General features: G+C 39.7%; 1 protein-coding gene across 3 annotated transcripts; it reads left to right on the top strand.

Annotated features, from left to right (window-relative positions):
* The first annotated feature begins 2,749 nt into the window (after nt 1-2,749).
* LOC103137561 (diamine acetyltransferase 2) lies at nt 2,750-9,353 on the top strand. 3 transcript variants are annotated; one of them, XM_016671071.1, is made up of 6 exons: nt 2,750-3,104; nt 3,367-3,418; nt 4,294-4,377; nt 5,025-5,126; nt 5,210-5,250; nt 6,857-9,353. In XM_016671071.1, exons 1-6 carry the CDS (start codon nt 3,042-3,044, stop codon nt 6,941-6,943), a joined length of 429 nt encoding a protein of 142 aa, XP_016526557.1. In that variant the 5' UTR covers nt 2,750-3,041; the 3' UTR covers nt 6,944-9,353. The 3 variants fall into 3 exon arrangements, with proteins under 3 accessions (XP_016526557.1, XP_007551417.1, XP_007551418.1); XM_007551355.2 differs by lacking the exon at nt 6,857-9,353 and adding an exon at nt 5,342-5,721 and having other exon boundaries at nt 2,789-3,104; XM_007551356.2 differs by lacking the exons at nt 2,750-3,104; nt 6,857-9,353 and adding exons at nt 3,181-3,294; nt 5,342-5,721.
* Nucleotides 9,354-15,258: the final 5,905 nt, after the last annotated feature.

Genomic DNA, 15,258 nt, shown 5'->3' on the forward strand with positions numbered 1-15,258 from the left:
AAGTTAAAGTTTAGATGGAATAGAAATTATGTTTATTTTTGGCTCCATGAGCAAACTTATGCAATTTTAGAGAAAAGGACAACTTTTGATGAAGTGTGGAAGATAAAGATGGCTGCACAAACCACTACTGAAACTGGTTGATTTTTTTATTTTTATTTGTAAATTATAGGGATAGATATTGTCTAGAGAAGAGAAATCTACGTTTGTTTCAGTGTTTACTTAAGATAGCTTCAAAATAAATAATAGTAACTTGCCTGTTACTTGTTAAAAACACACTTACAAAAAAAAAAACTGAACAAAGCTGCAATACTAAAATAAAAGACAAACTGTACCAGCACACGTACAGCTATTGTGTCAAGCATGCAATGCATTCAGTTTTTTTTTAAATAGAATATGTATTTCTTTATTTCTAAGGTAAAACCTGAACTTGTTGTCATCAAAGCTGAGTGACAAAAACACTAAAAACTGGAAAAGGGAAGTCAAGTTCCTCTTAGTTAAGTTGACTCATTCCTAATGTGAACTGAATCATGTTTTAATCCCATGCAGACGAATTGGTCAATAGGTGATGTTTGTGCCATTTTGGTGTGATTGGGTCAGACTAACAAACATTTTTTTAACTTTGGATCTCATGGAAGGAAGTCATGAATGTTCATGCAGAATGAAAACCCAATCCGTGTATGATCACAGTTTGTTTCAATAATCTAAATTCACATGGCAGATTTCTGGAAAAGAAAAAACATTTGAACAACATTCTCATTTTGTTCCTGTGTGGTGAATAATCCACCAAGAAAAGTCAAAAGCAGTAAACTATAAACATTATAGCATGAACTGAGTTGATAAAATGTTCTCGTTCAAACAGCAGTCGGCTCACAGTTCCTCTAGTGTATCTCTGTAGTTGCCCCTAGTGCTGCTCTTGGGTTTGTCTGCAATTGTGTAAAATAATGAGATCATCCTCATTTTTGGTTCTGGGGGATTCACAGTTTGATGACATATACACAATGTTTGTCATCATTCCTGCCTGTTTCACCAAACTTGTGATTAAACCTTTTCCAAAACCTTTTCTAAAACACTCAAACAGTATGAATTAAAAAAGGAAAGTATGAGCGATGCTTGAATTTATTCACTGTGAAATATAGAGAAACCCAAAGAATTTGTCAAAGAGTGAGTAACATCTTTTTTTTTTTTTACTGTATTATTAACATACAGAAACGCAGACAAATGTCATCTTCAACAAATATTTATATATATAATTTGGGTCTAATTCTCAACAAAAGTCTGTCATTATGAGTTATTTATTACACTCATGTTGCCTCAGAAAACAAGCTGCTCTTGTCAAAACTAAATTTGACCACTACGCCCCCTACAGGCAATAAGTGTTACTCTGTCCTTACAGTAAAGACTTGGAGTTAAAATGAGGTTCTGAGTTCTTGGAGTTAGTACCTCACCTGCAGTATATAACTCCTCTGGTGTCTTCATCCAGTGTAAATCTGGATTAACTGGATCTGCCAGATAAAGCTAACGTTTATCCGAACACCTTTCAAGTTGACCATTTGGTTTTGGAGTGGTCCAGTCAGAGTTCGACAGCTTTAATCTGATAGGGAATCTGGAGAGAGCTGTAGATTAGGATGATGGGAAAGAGATCTTTCAGTCCCAAATATTTGACATCATCATCATATAATCTCAAAAATATCTGAGATTTGCAAAAAAAAAAAAAAAACTTTATTATTCAGGGGTTGCCTGCTGAAATGCTACTAATTACCTCAAATATTTTGACATGCCATCTTCAATGAAATGTAAAAAAAAAAGACCCATTTTTTTTTTACATTAATACTTGTTTTATATGTTTCAATGTCCTTTGAGAGATGTTTGTGTCATTACTTGCCACATACAGTTTTCAATCTATATCTGCCAGGTGTGGGGATACGTTTGGGATTAATTGTATGTGAACTGAGTGGAAATTCAAGAGTACCAGCAGCGCAGCCACAGGCAAGTCAGAGCATGTAGATTTACACAATGATAAAAATAATAAAACAGAGACCAAGAACAACAGTCGACAGGAAGAGTAAGTTTATAGCATAAGAAAATACTGTACAGTTATTAAAAATCTGACTCTAAAAAATATGAACCTGAGTAGGAAAGTAAGAAATTGCAGTTGTTCAAAGATAAAAACAAAACAAAAAAAAAACAGACTATTTACAAGAAGTGGGGAAAAAACTGCAAATAACAGCAGGAAATGTTATTTGAAATGAGAAAAACAGCAGAAGTGTAAACATTTACTGAGTTTTTGCCTGTCGGGAGCAACAGCTGCTGGGAGGAGGGATTTATAATCCAGCAGATTGACACTGACAGAGCTCTCTAGTTCAGCAACAGCTGACAGATTGGGGTTATTTTTGTTCTCCTAAACAAATTTAGATATGACATTTAAAAAAAAAAACTTTCACAATTTCCAGTTTTATGTCCTGATAGATGTTCTCTATGAACATTTACTACTTTTTTGTGCATTACTTCTTTTTCTTCGATTAGTTAAACCGGGCTGCAGCACCACCTAGAGGATCAAAGTGAGCACTGCAAGAGGAAGAGACGGCATGGTTTAAGTAACTGCGTAGAGGGGGGTATTGGTATTGGGGTGTTTTTAAAAAAAAATTATCTTGCCCTTTAAACAATTTCCTTTACTATTTCAGAGTAAAGGGGGGAGAAAAAAATCACAGTAATAGTGAATAACCGCCTGATAATAAAGGTTCAAGCAGGAGCAGGAATTCATTGCGTGTTGTTTCGGACTATGCTTCATTAATACAAAAGAAGAAGAAGAAATAAATCTAGTTCTGATGAGGACGAGCATCTTTTAGTGTGAAAGTGGGGGACTGCTTCTTCCTCCAGCCGCCTCCTTCCTGCGGGGCGGGGAGGGCGCTATCGGTTCCGTCTCCAGCCTGCTACTGAGGTCGAGCAGTGGACGGCGGGTCAAAGTCAAACTCTTCCCAGTTAAATCCCGCCTGAGCAGCAGCAGCAGCAGCAGCAGCAGCTCGGCGCATCCATCTGCGGACATGGACTTCTCCATCAGAGCGGCGAACGTGGAGGACTGCAAGGACATCGCGCGGATGATCAGGGTGAGCAAGGCACGTGCGCACGTGCGGACCGAGCGGCGTAATTACTCCGGCTTACGTCAGGAGATGCGTTTTTGTAAACCAGCCGGTGGTATTGTTTTATTAAGCTTGCAAATGCTAGTTTTGTTTTTGTTTCCCTGGTTGTGACCACGGCTGGCTGGCGCTCTGGGGTTTTGCTGCCAGCAGGCTTCATGTGAGCTGAAAGACCTGAAAAGACGCGTATGATGATGTCAACTGATGTAAACATTTGTTTCCCCCTTCCCAGGAGCTGGCAGAGTACGAGAAGATGGCTGATCATGTTAAAGTCACACAGAGAGGTAATTACATTAGCGGTTTTACAGTGACAGCCATCTTTTTATGTAATTGGTGTATGAAAGAATGTCCCAGGTGGTGCCAGTTTACCGGGCCTCACTAAATAAAAAATAAGTTAATTCTGAAAACTTTATTTAAGACTCCTATGAATATCTAATTATCAACCAATAAGAAGAGAAAACATCAAAAATAACAATTAAAATAATCAAAATAAGAGAATTAATCATCCAGATGCTGAGGTTGTTTGCTGTCAGAGGTCACATGGTGTTTCTCCAGCTAATGGAAAGGAATAAATTGTCTGATATCAATATTAATGTGGATTAACAGGCAGCTGGAGTATTTAGCAGTGAAGGAAACGACTGATGGAAAGCCATAAAGCTGATCTGTTACAAACACATCATCTATGTTCATGAACTCTATTTAAACAGAGCCAGTATCTCAACAGTGCATTTGTATCACTTTAACTGTTTTCCACATTGGTCCTGTTATGAGCATAAAAACCTGAAAAGTGTGGAGTGCATTTTCAGACCGTGACTTCTGAAGGGAGTGACTGTGTTTTGAGTATGTTTAGGGGAACCGTAGTAAATGGAGCTAAATAAAAATACATGCTAATTTAAAAAAACAAAAGCAAAAATAGGAAAGTCATTTATAATTTTCCTTCTGTTTTATAAGTTACATACCAAGTTTCTGACTGGAACGTGACAAAATGTATAAACGGCATTTTAAGCACGTTTTCAAGGTGTTGCGTCCTTTTTTATTACCCGACGACAACATTCAGATTTAAAATTGCAGTGAATAAGCAGGATTTATCGCCCTTCACTTGAGAAAACACAGTCACAGATTTCTCACATTCAGGCCTCTCTTTGTCAACTTCTCCCAGACTTGGAGCAGGATGGCTTCTCCAAGAATCCGTTCTTTCACGGCATTGTCGCCGAGGTGCCAGAACAGCACAGAACCAAAGAAGGTGAGAACAAGTGTCCTCTAATAGCAGAGCGGACCTGATACGGGAGCATGAGGGGAGGTTTGCTTCATTTCTCGGTGCTCTTAACGTAATGTAGCAGGATGCTGCTGATGCGTCCTCTCCCTTTATTCACCTCTTGCGTAATAAAGCTGATGCACTGCTTCCTCCGTGTGCAGTAATGAGCTCATTAGTACATGCTCTGCTGCTCAGCTCGACCTTTTTCCATGCAGTCATCACTGATCACCCTCCGCTGGACTCGGATGTCTGACTGAGCAGTCAGGAGGGGCAGCAATGCATGCTTCTGCGTTAGATACTCCCAAGACTCTTGACACAGATACTGTTGCTGCATACAGTCATGGGAAGAAGAAAGTGCACCCTCTGTTTCTGATTCTGACGTTTTAACGTGTGAAGGATCTACACCAGGGATGTTCAAAATGTGACCTGGGGAAACATTTGTGGACAGATTTTGTGTGTTTCATGTAAATGTCAAGAAATCTTATTATTAGGATAGGAAGCAGAAAGGGATTGAGATAAAGCTCACTATCGGGGGCTTGGTTAATTAAGAATAAGGGAAAATAAGTGCCAAAAACTCAGAGAGCAGAGTTTGAATGTAAAGAAATCCCTGAACACGTTTAACGTTTCGCTTTCAGGACATACGAAGATTGGCTATGCACTTTACTTCTACTCCTACAGCTCCTGGGCAGGAAGAGCCATTTACATGGAGGACTTGTACGTGATGCCAGAATTTCGAGGTAAATAATTTTCTTCATTGATTGTTGTTGATAATATAGCCATATGCACCAATATATCTTAATTCGAATCTCTGTCCTTTAAGGGAAGGGAATCGGAAAAGCACTTATGAGCAAGGTAGCACAGGTGAGCGACATCGATGCATCGTTAAAAAAAATAAACGTAAAAAAAAATAGAAAGCGCTAATGTTTAGCTAATGTCTTCTGGTGTCCTACAGCTGGGTCTGGCCGCTGGGTGCAATCAGCTCAACTTTACGGTTCTGGACTGGAACAAGTCATCTGTGGACTTTTACCTCAGCCAGGGCTGCTTCGATGTCACGGATAAAATAGGCTACCACTGCATGCGCTGCGAGGGTGAGGCACTGGAGCACCTGGCACAGCCTTAACCCCGACGCTGCGACTTTTGAAAACCAGGAAGTCGGTCCGGGCGACGCAGAGCTTCACTTTACGGTCCATTGTTTAAAACGTCATGATGGTTTGTAAATCAGTGGCTTTTTCTTGCCAAACCTTTTGCACCTTAAGTTATTAATTATTTATCCGTCGGACCTTAAAGCCATTTTTTTTACAGCTCGAATTACCCATGAAAATTATGCAAAAATATCCAAATGAATTTTTTTTTCATTGTTTTGTATAAATAATAAAAATCAGGGCAGCCTTTTTAAAATTTCCTCCCACAACTGTATTTTTATGGTAGTTTTTAGTAGAAAATCTGTTTTTAATCAAGCTCCACATTATACCCTCTTAAAGCTACACAGCAATACTTGGAAGATATTGGCAGAATAATCCATCATAAAACAATATAGTAGATTCCATGTAAAATCAGTTTTACTCAGAAGTGTGGGTGAACGCTTGTATGCACAAAAATCCAGGTTTCTAGATGCAGAAATCACATTTAATGCCATGGGAAGAAAAGGTAACACTTTATTTGACGGGTTGTGCATCAGACTTACATGTTCCTAAACACGATGTAACATCTGTCATGAACATGAAGGAGTCTTCATGAATGCTTACGACTGTTGTCATGAAGTGTCATTCGGTAAGTTATGACACTTTTGATGCAAAGTTGACCATTTTAATGGACTTTTAATACAACTTTTAAATTACATCTCGCCTCCTCCTTGTATGCACACTGTGTTAGCTAAAATTAATTCAACTAAAAATCCAAAAGCATTCAACACATCCTGAAAGAGCTTTTATCCTCCGCTGCCGTTCCAACATCTGGATTCATCAGAATAAACCTAAAGCCGTCTGCTTCAGAAATTTGCTGTCGCTGATTGGGATTATTTTTAGAGCAACAATTTAGCACCACATTACTTATTAAAATGCATTAAATCATGCATGAATATAAAAGCACAAAGACTTTGTCGAGAGCCACTTGCCATTTTGTCAAACACTACATCACCTCAAACAAGAGGATCGAGCGTTTTAGTAATAAAAAACACAAAACAAAACCTGCTCTAAAATAACTGCGCTACGTTTTTATGTGTTAGTAGACCCTAAAGTCATTATGGTGAACCATTACTGCCATTTCCTCGATTGAACTCCGTAATGGTTGCCCACTGCTGTCGTTGTGGGCCGGTAATTGGCAGCGTTGGTGTTCATAGTTGTCACTTGGCAGCAGAGCTTCTGGAAAACCATCACCTGAAGGGCAAAACAACAAAGCAGCACTAATCTGCCCTTCAGCCATCCTCTCAAAATTCAGCTTTCAGATCCACTAATCAACACAAACAGAGGTCTGGAGGGAGTTTTTAAAGGCTTCCTGTGGAAAAAGAAACTCGCCATTTAGTGTAAATGCTGGTCATGTTTTTTTTATTGTTTAGGCTTTTTTTTTTTTTCGTATTAAAATTTTTTGATAAAGTGCTTTTATTGGTACAGTTTTATGCCACGAAGCTTGTTTACTGAGTTTATGGTTTACTGCTAATGTTGGCTCCTTTAATCTGTAACTCGTTTATTACGTGTCGGTGATTGGAAAAGTACGCGGTCGCTTTAGGGCATGACATTAATGTACCAGATCAACGCTACTGTAAAGGCCCATGCGAGTAAAACCTATGTGTTGGAGACACACCCAACATTATCCAGCTAAAGTGAGACCTGGCAAAGGTCAAGGTGCTTAATTGGCACACCTGGTGAAGATTTTTAATGGCCGCGATGCTAAAATTCATATAATGGTAGAGACTTATAACAAAAAGGCAAAAGTGAGATAACCATAGCTGATATTGACATCAAAATTTTCAGTAATAGTATCGTGGTTATGTGTTTTTTTTTTTGTTTTTTTTTGGCTATTGTTGTACCCCTGGTCCAGATTAAATGTACTGTTAAAAACTGCCATCCTGGCGGCATTGAAACATGAAAAATGTAAAGATGAAAATATTTAATATATATATATTTAATTTCCCTTTGGGATCAATAAAGTATTTTCGAATTCTCCGAACGTCGAACTGTAGCTCTGAGAAAGACACGGCCTCTTTCAGCGATCCAGAGTCTTCAATGTTTGTTGTTTGTCTCGATATCTCAGTTTTCCTCGAGACGTCGAGGAAAACCGAGATGAGAAGCGTCTCGACTTTGATGCAGGTGGAAACTTTTTCTTCCTGCAGTTTTTCCTGCTGTATGCAAACTCTCCGTCGTTATAGAGCGATTACGTTGCCGACCGAAGACGGTCAGATGCCTGAAAACTATGACTGCGCAGGGTATTAAGCTCTGGCTGACAGCTAAAGTTTTCCATCCTGCCTTTGCTGTACTTCGACTCGGTTCTGATTGGATAAAACCCGAGCGAGATCAGAGGGATTTTTTTAATTAGTCTTTCTGCAGGAGCGCTGAACCTCCTTCTGTCCTTCTGGCCAAAAGAAGGCTGCTTCACGCTTCCATTGCTCACCGCACTAATTTGGCTGCTTGGCAATATTTCCAGTCATAAAAATGTTTAGTTATGTTGTCCAAACTAGACCGCCCATCGGTCTTATTAGCATAGATTTGGTTTTACGGTATTCTAATCCTCGCGATGAATCCTGTGGATAACTCTTACTAATCAAGTTGGGATTTGGGGGGAGAAAAGTCTAAAAATAGGATCCTGATTCCTAAAGAGGTGTGTGTATCTTACATATATCTTAACTTATCTGTTGCTAAGCCAGCGGATGATGAGTCTACCGTTTGACCACGGCTGATATTCACTCCGTCGTGTTCTTTGTGCACTGAAGGAATCGTTTAGAGCTCACAGCTTCTCCTATGCAGCCAAACTCGGGGTGCAGCTTTCAGAGAAATGGATGAAGCCCAAATTCAAACCAAAACAATCCACTCAGTGGAATTTGGGGAGGTGGGGGGCGGGGGGGGAGAGAAAAAAACCCCATAAAGCTTGAAAAGTGGGCTCCTTGCACAACTTTAAGCTTGTCATGCTTAAATGAAAGTGGCATTATTCTGGTCTGAACCACGAGTTTCTCTCTTGTTTTTTTTTTTCTTTTTCGTACGGTCTTCTGCAGTTTAATGAAGATATGCTAAGTTTTATTTGCATTGTTTCTGTTCCACTCAGACAAGTAAAAACCACTGACCCTTCTTTGCAGCGCTTGCATTTTGGCATGGAAATGGATCCAGGAATGCATTTCATAGGCCATTATTCTGCTGCTGCTGCTGCAAACTGCAAGGCGCAAAGACTGAGGGAGCACGAGAGATTTTGATTCTTTTACAGCGTGCAACTTCCAATCAACGTGAGTCCGTGAGTGCAAATTACACAAATAAAAAAAAATTTAAAAAATCACAGTTTCTTCCTAATGCACCTGCAATAAATCCCAGAGGTGGAACGTTGCCGGTGTTTGTTCAGGTTTACATCGTGTAGCCGTGTGTTCGAGTAACCACTATGCAGTGTATCTGTCAGGATAAGTGGATGAAACATCCGTGTTTGTGCGTCTTGGCGTTCAGAAAAGGACGTCGGCGCGTTGTGTACCCGCTCCAAATTCAGTGTCGAAGTGACCTCTATGTGTGATTTTACTGCGTGCAAAATCATTTTAACATGCGTTTGATTTAATAGTAGGTTAGAGGGAGGCCTGGCGGGAACGTGTGTCTAAAGCCGACACTGTGGCGCTCAGGCTTGAACTGAGTCTTGACTGGGTTTTTGTTTTAATGAGGTGAAACACAGAGCATTAAAAACTGAAAATATACATATTCTTCCTTTCCTGGAGCCATCAAACTGTTGTGATTTTACCAAAACACTACATTGTATTCAGTTATGTGGTTGTACAAGAGGGGAAAAAAATGTTTGTTTTAGAAGTATTTAGCAGGCTTTGCGTGATGAACGGGTCTTGTAATCAGTCTGTGTGTTTTTATTTCCTGCGTGTGTTGGACGTCTCTGCTCGGTGATCAAAGAAATAAAAACTTACACACAGCACCTCAGGATGTGCACGTTCACAGTTGCTCACTTTGTGGTTTTTCTTCTTGAGTAGGTGATTTTCTCATTTTGAGAAAAAAAAAGATTAAAAAAGTGCAGTAACTGAAGAAAGTGTATCTTAAATAAAACTGTTGTCACATTCAACCTACAGAGGGCACACTAACACCATCAGTTCCTTTAAACCAGAGCTGCGATTGCCAAGGTTAATAGTTTGCATACAGGAATGTTAATATTATTTTATCACAGCATCATAATCTGAAAACTTTAGAAAAAAAATCTACCTCCAGTTTGAGATCAATTTGAATTCAGTTATTCAGTGTGGGGGGAAAAATGTTTAGAAAGAATAGTTAACTATTGTTTTTCTGCTCCAGCCTATTAAAATGTCATCAAAGAACTAAGGATGTTAAAGGAAAACAGTAAACTTAGCAACAAATAAACACACAATTTGACATGTCTTCGTCCCAGAGCCATCAAAGCTTTCCCCAAGCATGACACTTCCTCTACCGTTCTACAAAGCCAGAAGGAAGTTTGGGACCTGGAAACCCGTCTGTTGAGACAAATAAATTCGGTCCCCAGAGGTCATTATTCAAGCCGAAGAGTGATTTCATGACACTTTTGGATCTTTACTCAGATGCGTTTTTAAAGTAGAGTTTCTTCTTTTCATGTGTTTGATTTCGCTCAGATGAAGAAAAAGAAAAAAAAAACATTGATTTATGAGACCGTATCTGTGGATACGGATTGAATATTTCCCCGTCAAAGTAAAACCAAAGGGGATCAAACTAAACATTTTTCAAAGGAAGCTTGCTTATATCTGCTCTTACTGTTTCTGACATTAATCAACTGAAACATGAGCAAAAAAAAGTGGCAATGAGCTGATGCAGGAAGGGAAGAAAAATGCAATAAGTGAAAAAAAAACGGCAGGATTTTTCAGGTTGCGGGACAGAAAAAGGTGAAGGTAATTCATGGTGACTGCATAAGTTTTTCCAATTTAGTGGTTTCACTGCGATACCGATGCTGAAGAATCAGACCGAATATTCTACTTCTGTAGTTAGAAAACTAACCAGTGTGTTTTGTCTCTTTCTCTTAGTTAGAGCCAAATCATGAAGCTTTTCAGGGAGGTGTCAAGAAGACAATATATTTGATTTTTCATCCGTTATGAATTTTGTATCTGTGTATTGAAATTATTTTCAGTATATTTATAAAAAAAAGTTCATAAGTTTTTATTGCAGTTTGCCAGAGGCCTAGTATATGTGGAGGGAAACATGCTGTACACCATTACCACTGTGAAACGTGGTGGTGGCAGTATTATGATGTGTGAGATGGGAGCTAAAAATACAAGAAAATCTTTTGAAAAGCTATCTTTTTGAAGAGGAATTTGCAAAAATGCTAATTGGACTTGTAGCTAAAATGAGTCTTCTTAGCTGTAGGTAGATAAAAAAAAAAGACTTACAGAAGCTAACTGGGATTTTTTATTCGTCTATTTCAGAAAGTCCCAACAAAAAACAATTAATGTTTTGGTTATAGTGTCACAAAATGTGGAAAACCTGAAGAAATGTGCATACTTTTCTTTCATTGGTGCATTTTCCCCAACTCCTGAAACAACTCAACGTTAAAAAATATGGATTAAAAATAAAAATATATTCATATATTTTAAACACATTTAAAACATTCAGGTACATTTATTTTTTTGTTTGTGTCCCTTGTATAAGTTTGTCTTTCATGACTTTTTTCACCTGTTGATGAAGTGCAGACAAACTAAAACCCCTCCACAGAGTGCCTCTACAGCCGCCTGGTGGCCACAAGCGGTACTGTTGGCACACATAAATAAGGCAAGTCTCTTGATGAAAGTGATTTGACGGGCAGCAGAAGCTCCGGTCTGCCGCCTGTACCTTTTTCTTTACGCGCACGTAACCCCATGGCCAACCCAAGTCTATAGGGCCCTAAGCAAAATGTGGTTTTGGGGCCCTCTAGTTCTGCTAACATTGTGGACAGGTTGCAATCAGCAGTCTGAACATTAGATCATTCACACACCTGCTATAAACTTATTGCATGTCTAGCAGTGCTGTTTACATTATATACATATATAATATAAGATACATTTATTGGCCCACTGATTTATCAACCAGTTGATTTCTGGGTGCCATCCGTCCGTCCGTCCGTCCGTCCGTCCGTCCGTCCATCCATCCATCCATCCATCCATTCATTTTCTTACACCCTTGTCCCTTAGTGGGGTCAGAAGGTGCCTGGCTGCCTGGAGCCCCATGACCATGGGGACAGAGGAGACAGCGGCGGCTGAAGGCAGGCTGGCAGCGAGAGGCGAAGAGTCAGCAGCGGCGGCGAGAAGTGAAGATTTTGCAGCAAGTACCCCTTTGTCTTAAAGGGGAAAAGGTAGCTGCATTGTCTATTTTATATATATATATCCATTTTTCATCAAGCTGTGTTTGCACCTGTTTCAGTTGATTTCCACTCAAGTTTCCCCCTTTAGGAAAGTCATAATTCTGTTTTCAGCATGTAAAACAGTCGTTGACATTTCTCTTTTTTGCCATTAGGTCATAAATATAACTGCTGGGCCCAGGATCAGACTGCTCCAAATTTTTCTTTGAAGTTCCGGAACCCATATTTTCAGTGAGGCGTCTCTCCACTGGATTTCTTTCCTTCAAGGTGTAGAAATGCTAAAAACCACCCAGTATCTTCCGTTGGATAGTTATTTTGTTTCTTTAGGCAAGAAAAAACACAAACACCACTATCTTCCGATAATTACTTTCTTTACTTTCTCTCTCAGAGGTGAAAAAAGATTAAAAATACCCACTATCTACTACTTGGAGGAGATTTTAATGCAGTATGTGATGCCAAAATAGATAGAACGCCAGCAGAAATGGGGGGGACAAAGCAGGAAAACAAAAATATTCAATATGATAACCGAACTGGGACTGGGGGATCCATGGAGATTTAAAAACCCAAGCAAAAAGGATTTTACTTTCTTTTCTAAAGTTCATAATTGTTATTCAAGGATAGACTTCTTCTGCATTCCTCAAAAATACTTTTATAAAATAATTGACTACAACGTTGAATCAATGACATTGAGTGACCATGGCCCAGTTACTCTGCAGTTAAACCTAAGTAAAGACACCCGCTTTAGATACTGGAGACCAGGGGCGCGGTATAGGGGAGAAAGTGATGACAATTCTTGGGGCCCTGGCCAACAGGAGGCCCTCCTCAACTTATTTATTTTTTGTTCATAGAAATTAAAAAAAAAAAAAAGGGGCCTTGTCAATTACAAAATTAATCATATTGTATTTTCGAAGATTGTTTTCAGCAGTAAAAATTTAATGTTCCCACTCCCAGATCAAAAAACACACATCCACACACAGTCAGTAGAAGACACGTATGACTGTGGCAGCTACTATGCTGCTAAGAAACGTTATAAAATCAGGTTTTCAAAAAAAAAATAGAGGGGGAGAAAGAGAAAAAGACAAGAGTGCCAATTTGTAACCCAGTTTTTCTCCGAGAGGTGGGTAGACTGTGAGATTATCAACCATTTAGCATAATTAGCTTAGCTACAAACTACTATTTGCCTCCTTTTCACTAGCATTTAATGAATTAAGGAAAAAAATTACCAAGATATTCATATATTTAACTTGTCCCTTGTACCACTTAGATGAGTCAGTCAGCAGCAGCTCTAACCCACGTCCCTCCTGACCCTTCCTATCCTGAGTGAAATTAAAGCTGCAGTAACTTTTATATAAATATTTTTTTCCACATATTTGTTAAAACTGTCATTATGTTGTGACAGAATGGTATGAGAGATAATTTGTGAAAAATCTATCTAATCTCCCAGTGGTAGAAACAACCAGTCAGTGGCAGGAGAGTTTTAGTGCCGTCAATCACAATCTCATGTGGTGCTGCTCATTTAGCAGTTAGTGAATGAGGATGATTGACAGCGCTAAGAGTGTCCTACTGATTGGTAGATTTTGGTCAGAACGGTGCATTACTTTAGCTAGCAATAGTAGTTCAGGGAGGAGATTGATTGTTTTCACTGATTATCTGTCTCAAACTGCTACGACATCGTGACAGCTTTAACAAATATGGAGAAAACATTTTTTTATTAAAGTTATGCTGCAGCTTGAATAAAATGCAACTACATAGCATTTTTTGATTTATGTGTATTTTGCATGTTGCTTTTGACTGTTGCTCATGGGGAGAGACATTTCAGTAAGTTAAAACTAATAGAAAAAAATTTAAGCAACCAACTTGCATACTGGATGTCGACTGTTGGATGTAAAATTCATATTCATGAGCAGTAAATATTGTGCTAATTATCAGTGTTGAACCAAAGAAAGCAACGCAGATGCAAGCCTTTGACACTTTTGATGGGTCAGATAGACTCAAGAAATCGTAACAGCAGCTGCGGGGGGCCCAAGATTCCTGGCAGCACCCCTGCTGGAGACTAAATATATCACTAGTCACTGTTACTCAAGGAGAATTTTCATAACTCCTCAAGTAACAACTTTTTAAAGCAAATTATGGGAAACTAATGGACAAGATGAGAATTCGAATGGAAAATCAAAGTGAGGTTCTTCAGGACTCCTCTTCTCGCATCTAGATTTGGCTGCACCTCAGACAAATGTTGGAGGGGTTGTGGCCTGATTGGAGATTTCACCCATACATTTTGGGACTGTCCAAAATGTATGTCCAACAGGGATTCCCTTTGAATCCCTGTTGGAAAGGGATTTAAAGGGAAATTACAACATGCCTGGGCATTACAATCCCCTACTCGGCCGGCTCGGCTCGGCTCGGCTCGCTTTAAATGCGTTTCCACCAGCCCTTTTCAACGGGGCTGGCCCTGCTTTTTAGGGTCCTGCTTCAGAGCAGGGCCAGCCGGACCAGCCCTGGTTTGGTAGGTGACGCAAGCTTCGCTGCTGTTCACTGATTGGCTGAGGGCGTGGACAAGACAGAGCAGCGGAGAGAGAAGAAAAATGAAGGCGCAACGTTTGAAACTCGCTGCAACACGGAAGTGATGGAAGATACAAACAAGCCGTTAAGTAAAAAAAGATGCCGGCTTATTTCTTTGCTTCGGATTTCAATATTCAGCGGCAGCTCGATGGAGCCGTGAGGAATGAGTCATTTTTGTCAGTAGTGGAGCGAATGTAAAGCCTCGTTAGCCGCTTCGGAGCCAACGGAGCCCCACGGTGAACACCGACGCAGACGCAGCTGCTGCTCTCCAGCCAGAGTGAGGCAAAACGTTTTCAAGAACCAGACAAAGAATATATTCTTAATCGGTATTTATTTGAAGGCTCAACAGCGTTCGAACGTTCACTGAACGCAGTCAGGAGAAAGAGCCCCGAGCAGAACACAGCTTACAGCTTTATATTCCGATTGCATAGTTTGATAATCTACTTGGTTGCAGGACAGACAGCAGACTGGACAGCAGGCACATGTGTCTTCTTCACTAGGAGCCAGGAGAGATAAAGGAATGACTTCATTGTAATGCTAAAGCCAGAGAACCTGCTTCAGAAGTCTCTTTCATGAGCTAATGCATCTTAAAACTGCTTTGCAATGATTCAGTTAATAATTCAGTTAAATTTTCCCACTACAAGCGGTCAAGGTGATGAGGCAGATGCAGCGGACCCAGGTTTTAGGGAATGAAATGATGAAAACAAACAATAATCCAGGCAGAACAGAAAGAGCAGCAGGCTAAGGCTCAAAACTGGCAGGAACTGGTAAGACAAAACTAACAGCAGACTTGACAGGAGACTAGACGAG

Source organism: Poecilia formosa, unplaced genomic scaffold, assembly GCF_000485575.1.
Source record: "Poecilia formosa unplaced genomic scaffold, Poecilia_formosa-5.1.2 Scaffold41, whole genome shotgun sequence".
NCBI lineage: Eukaryota > Metazoa > Chordata > Actinopteri > Cyprinodontiformes > Poeciliidae > Poecilia > Poecilia formosa.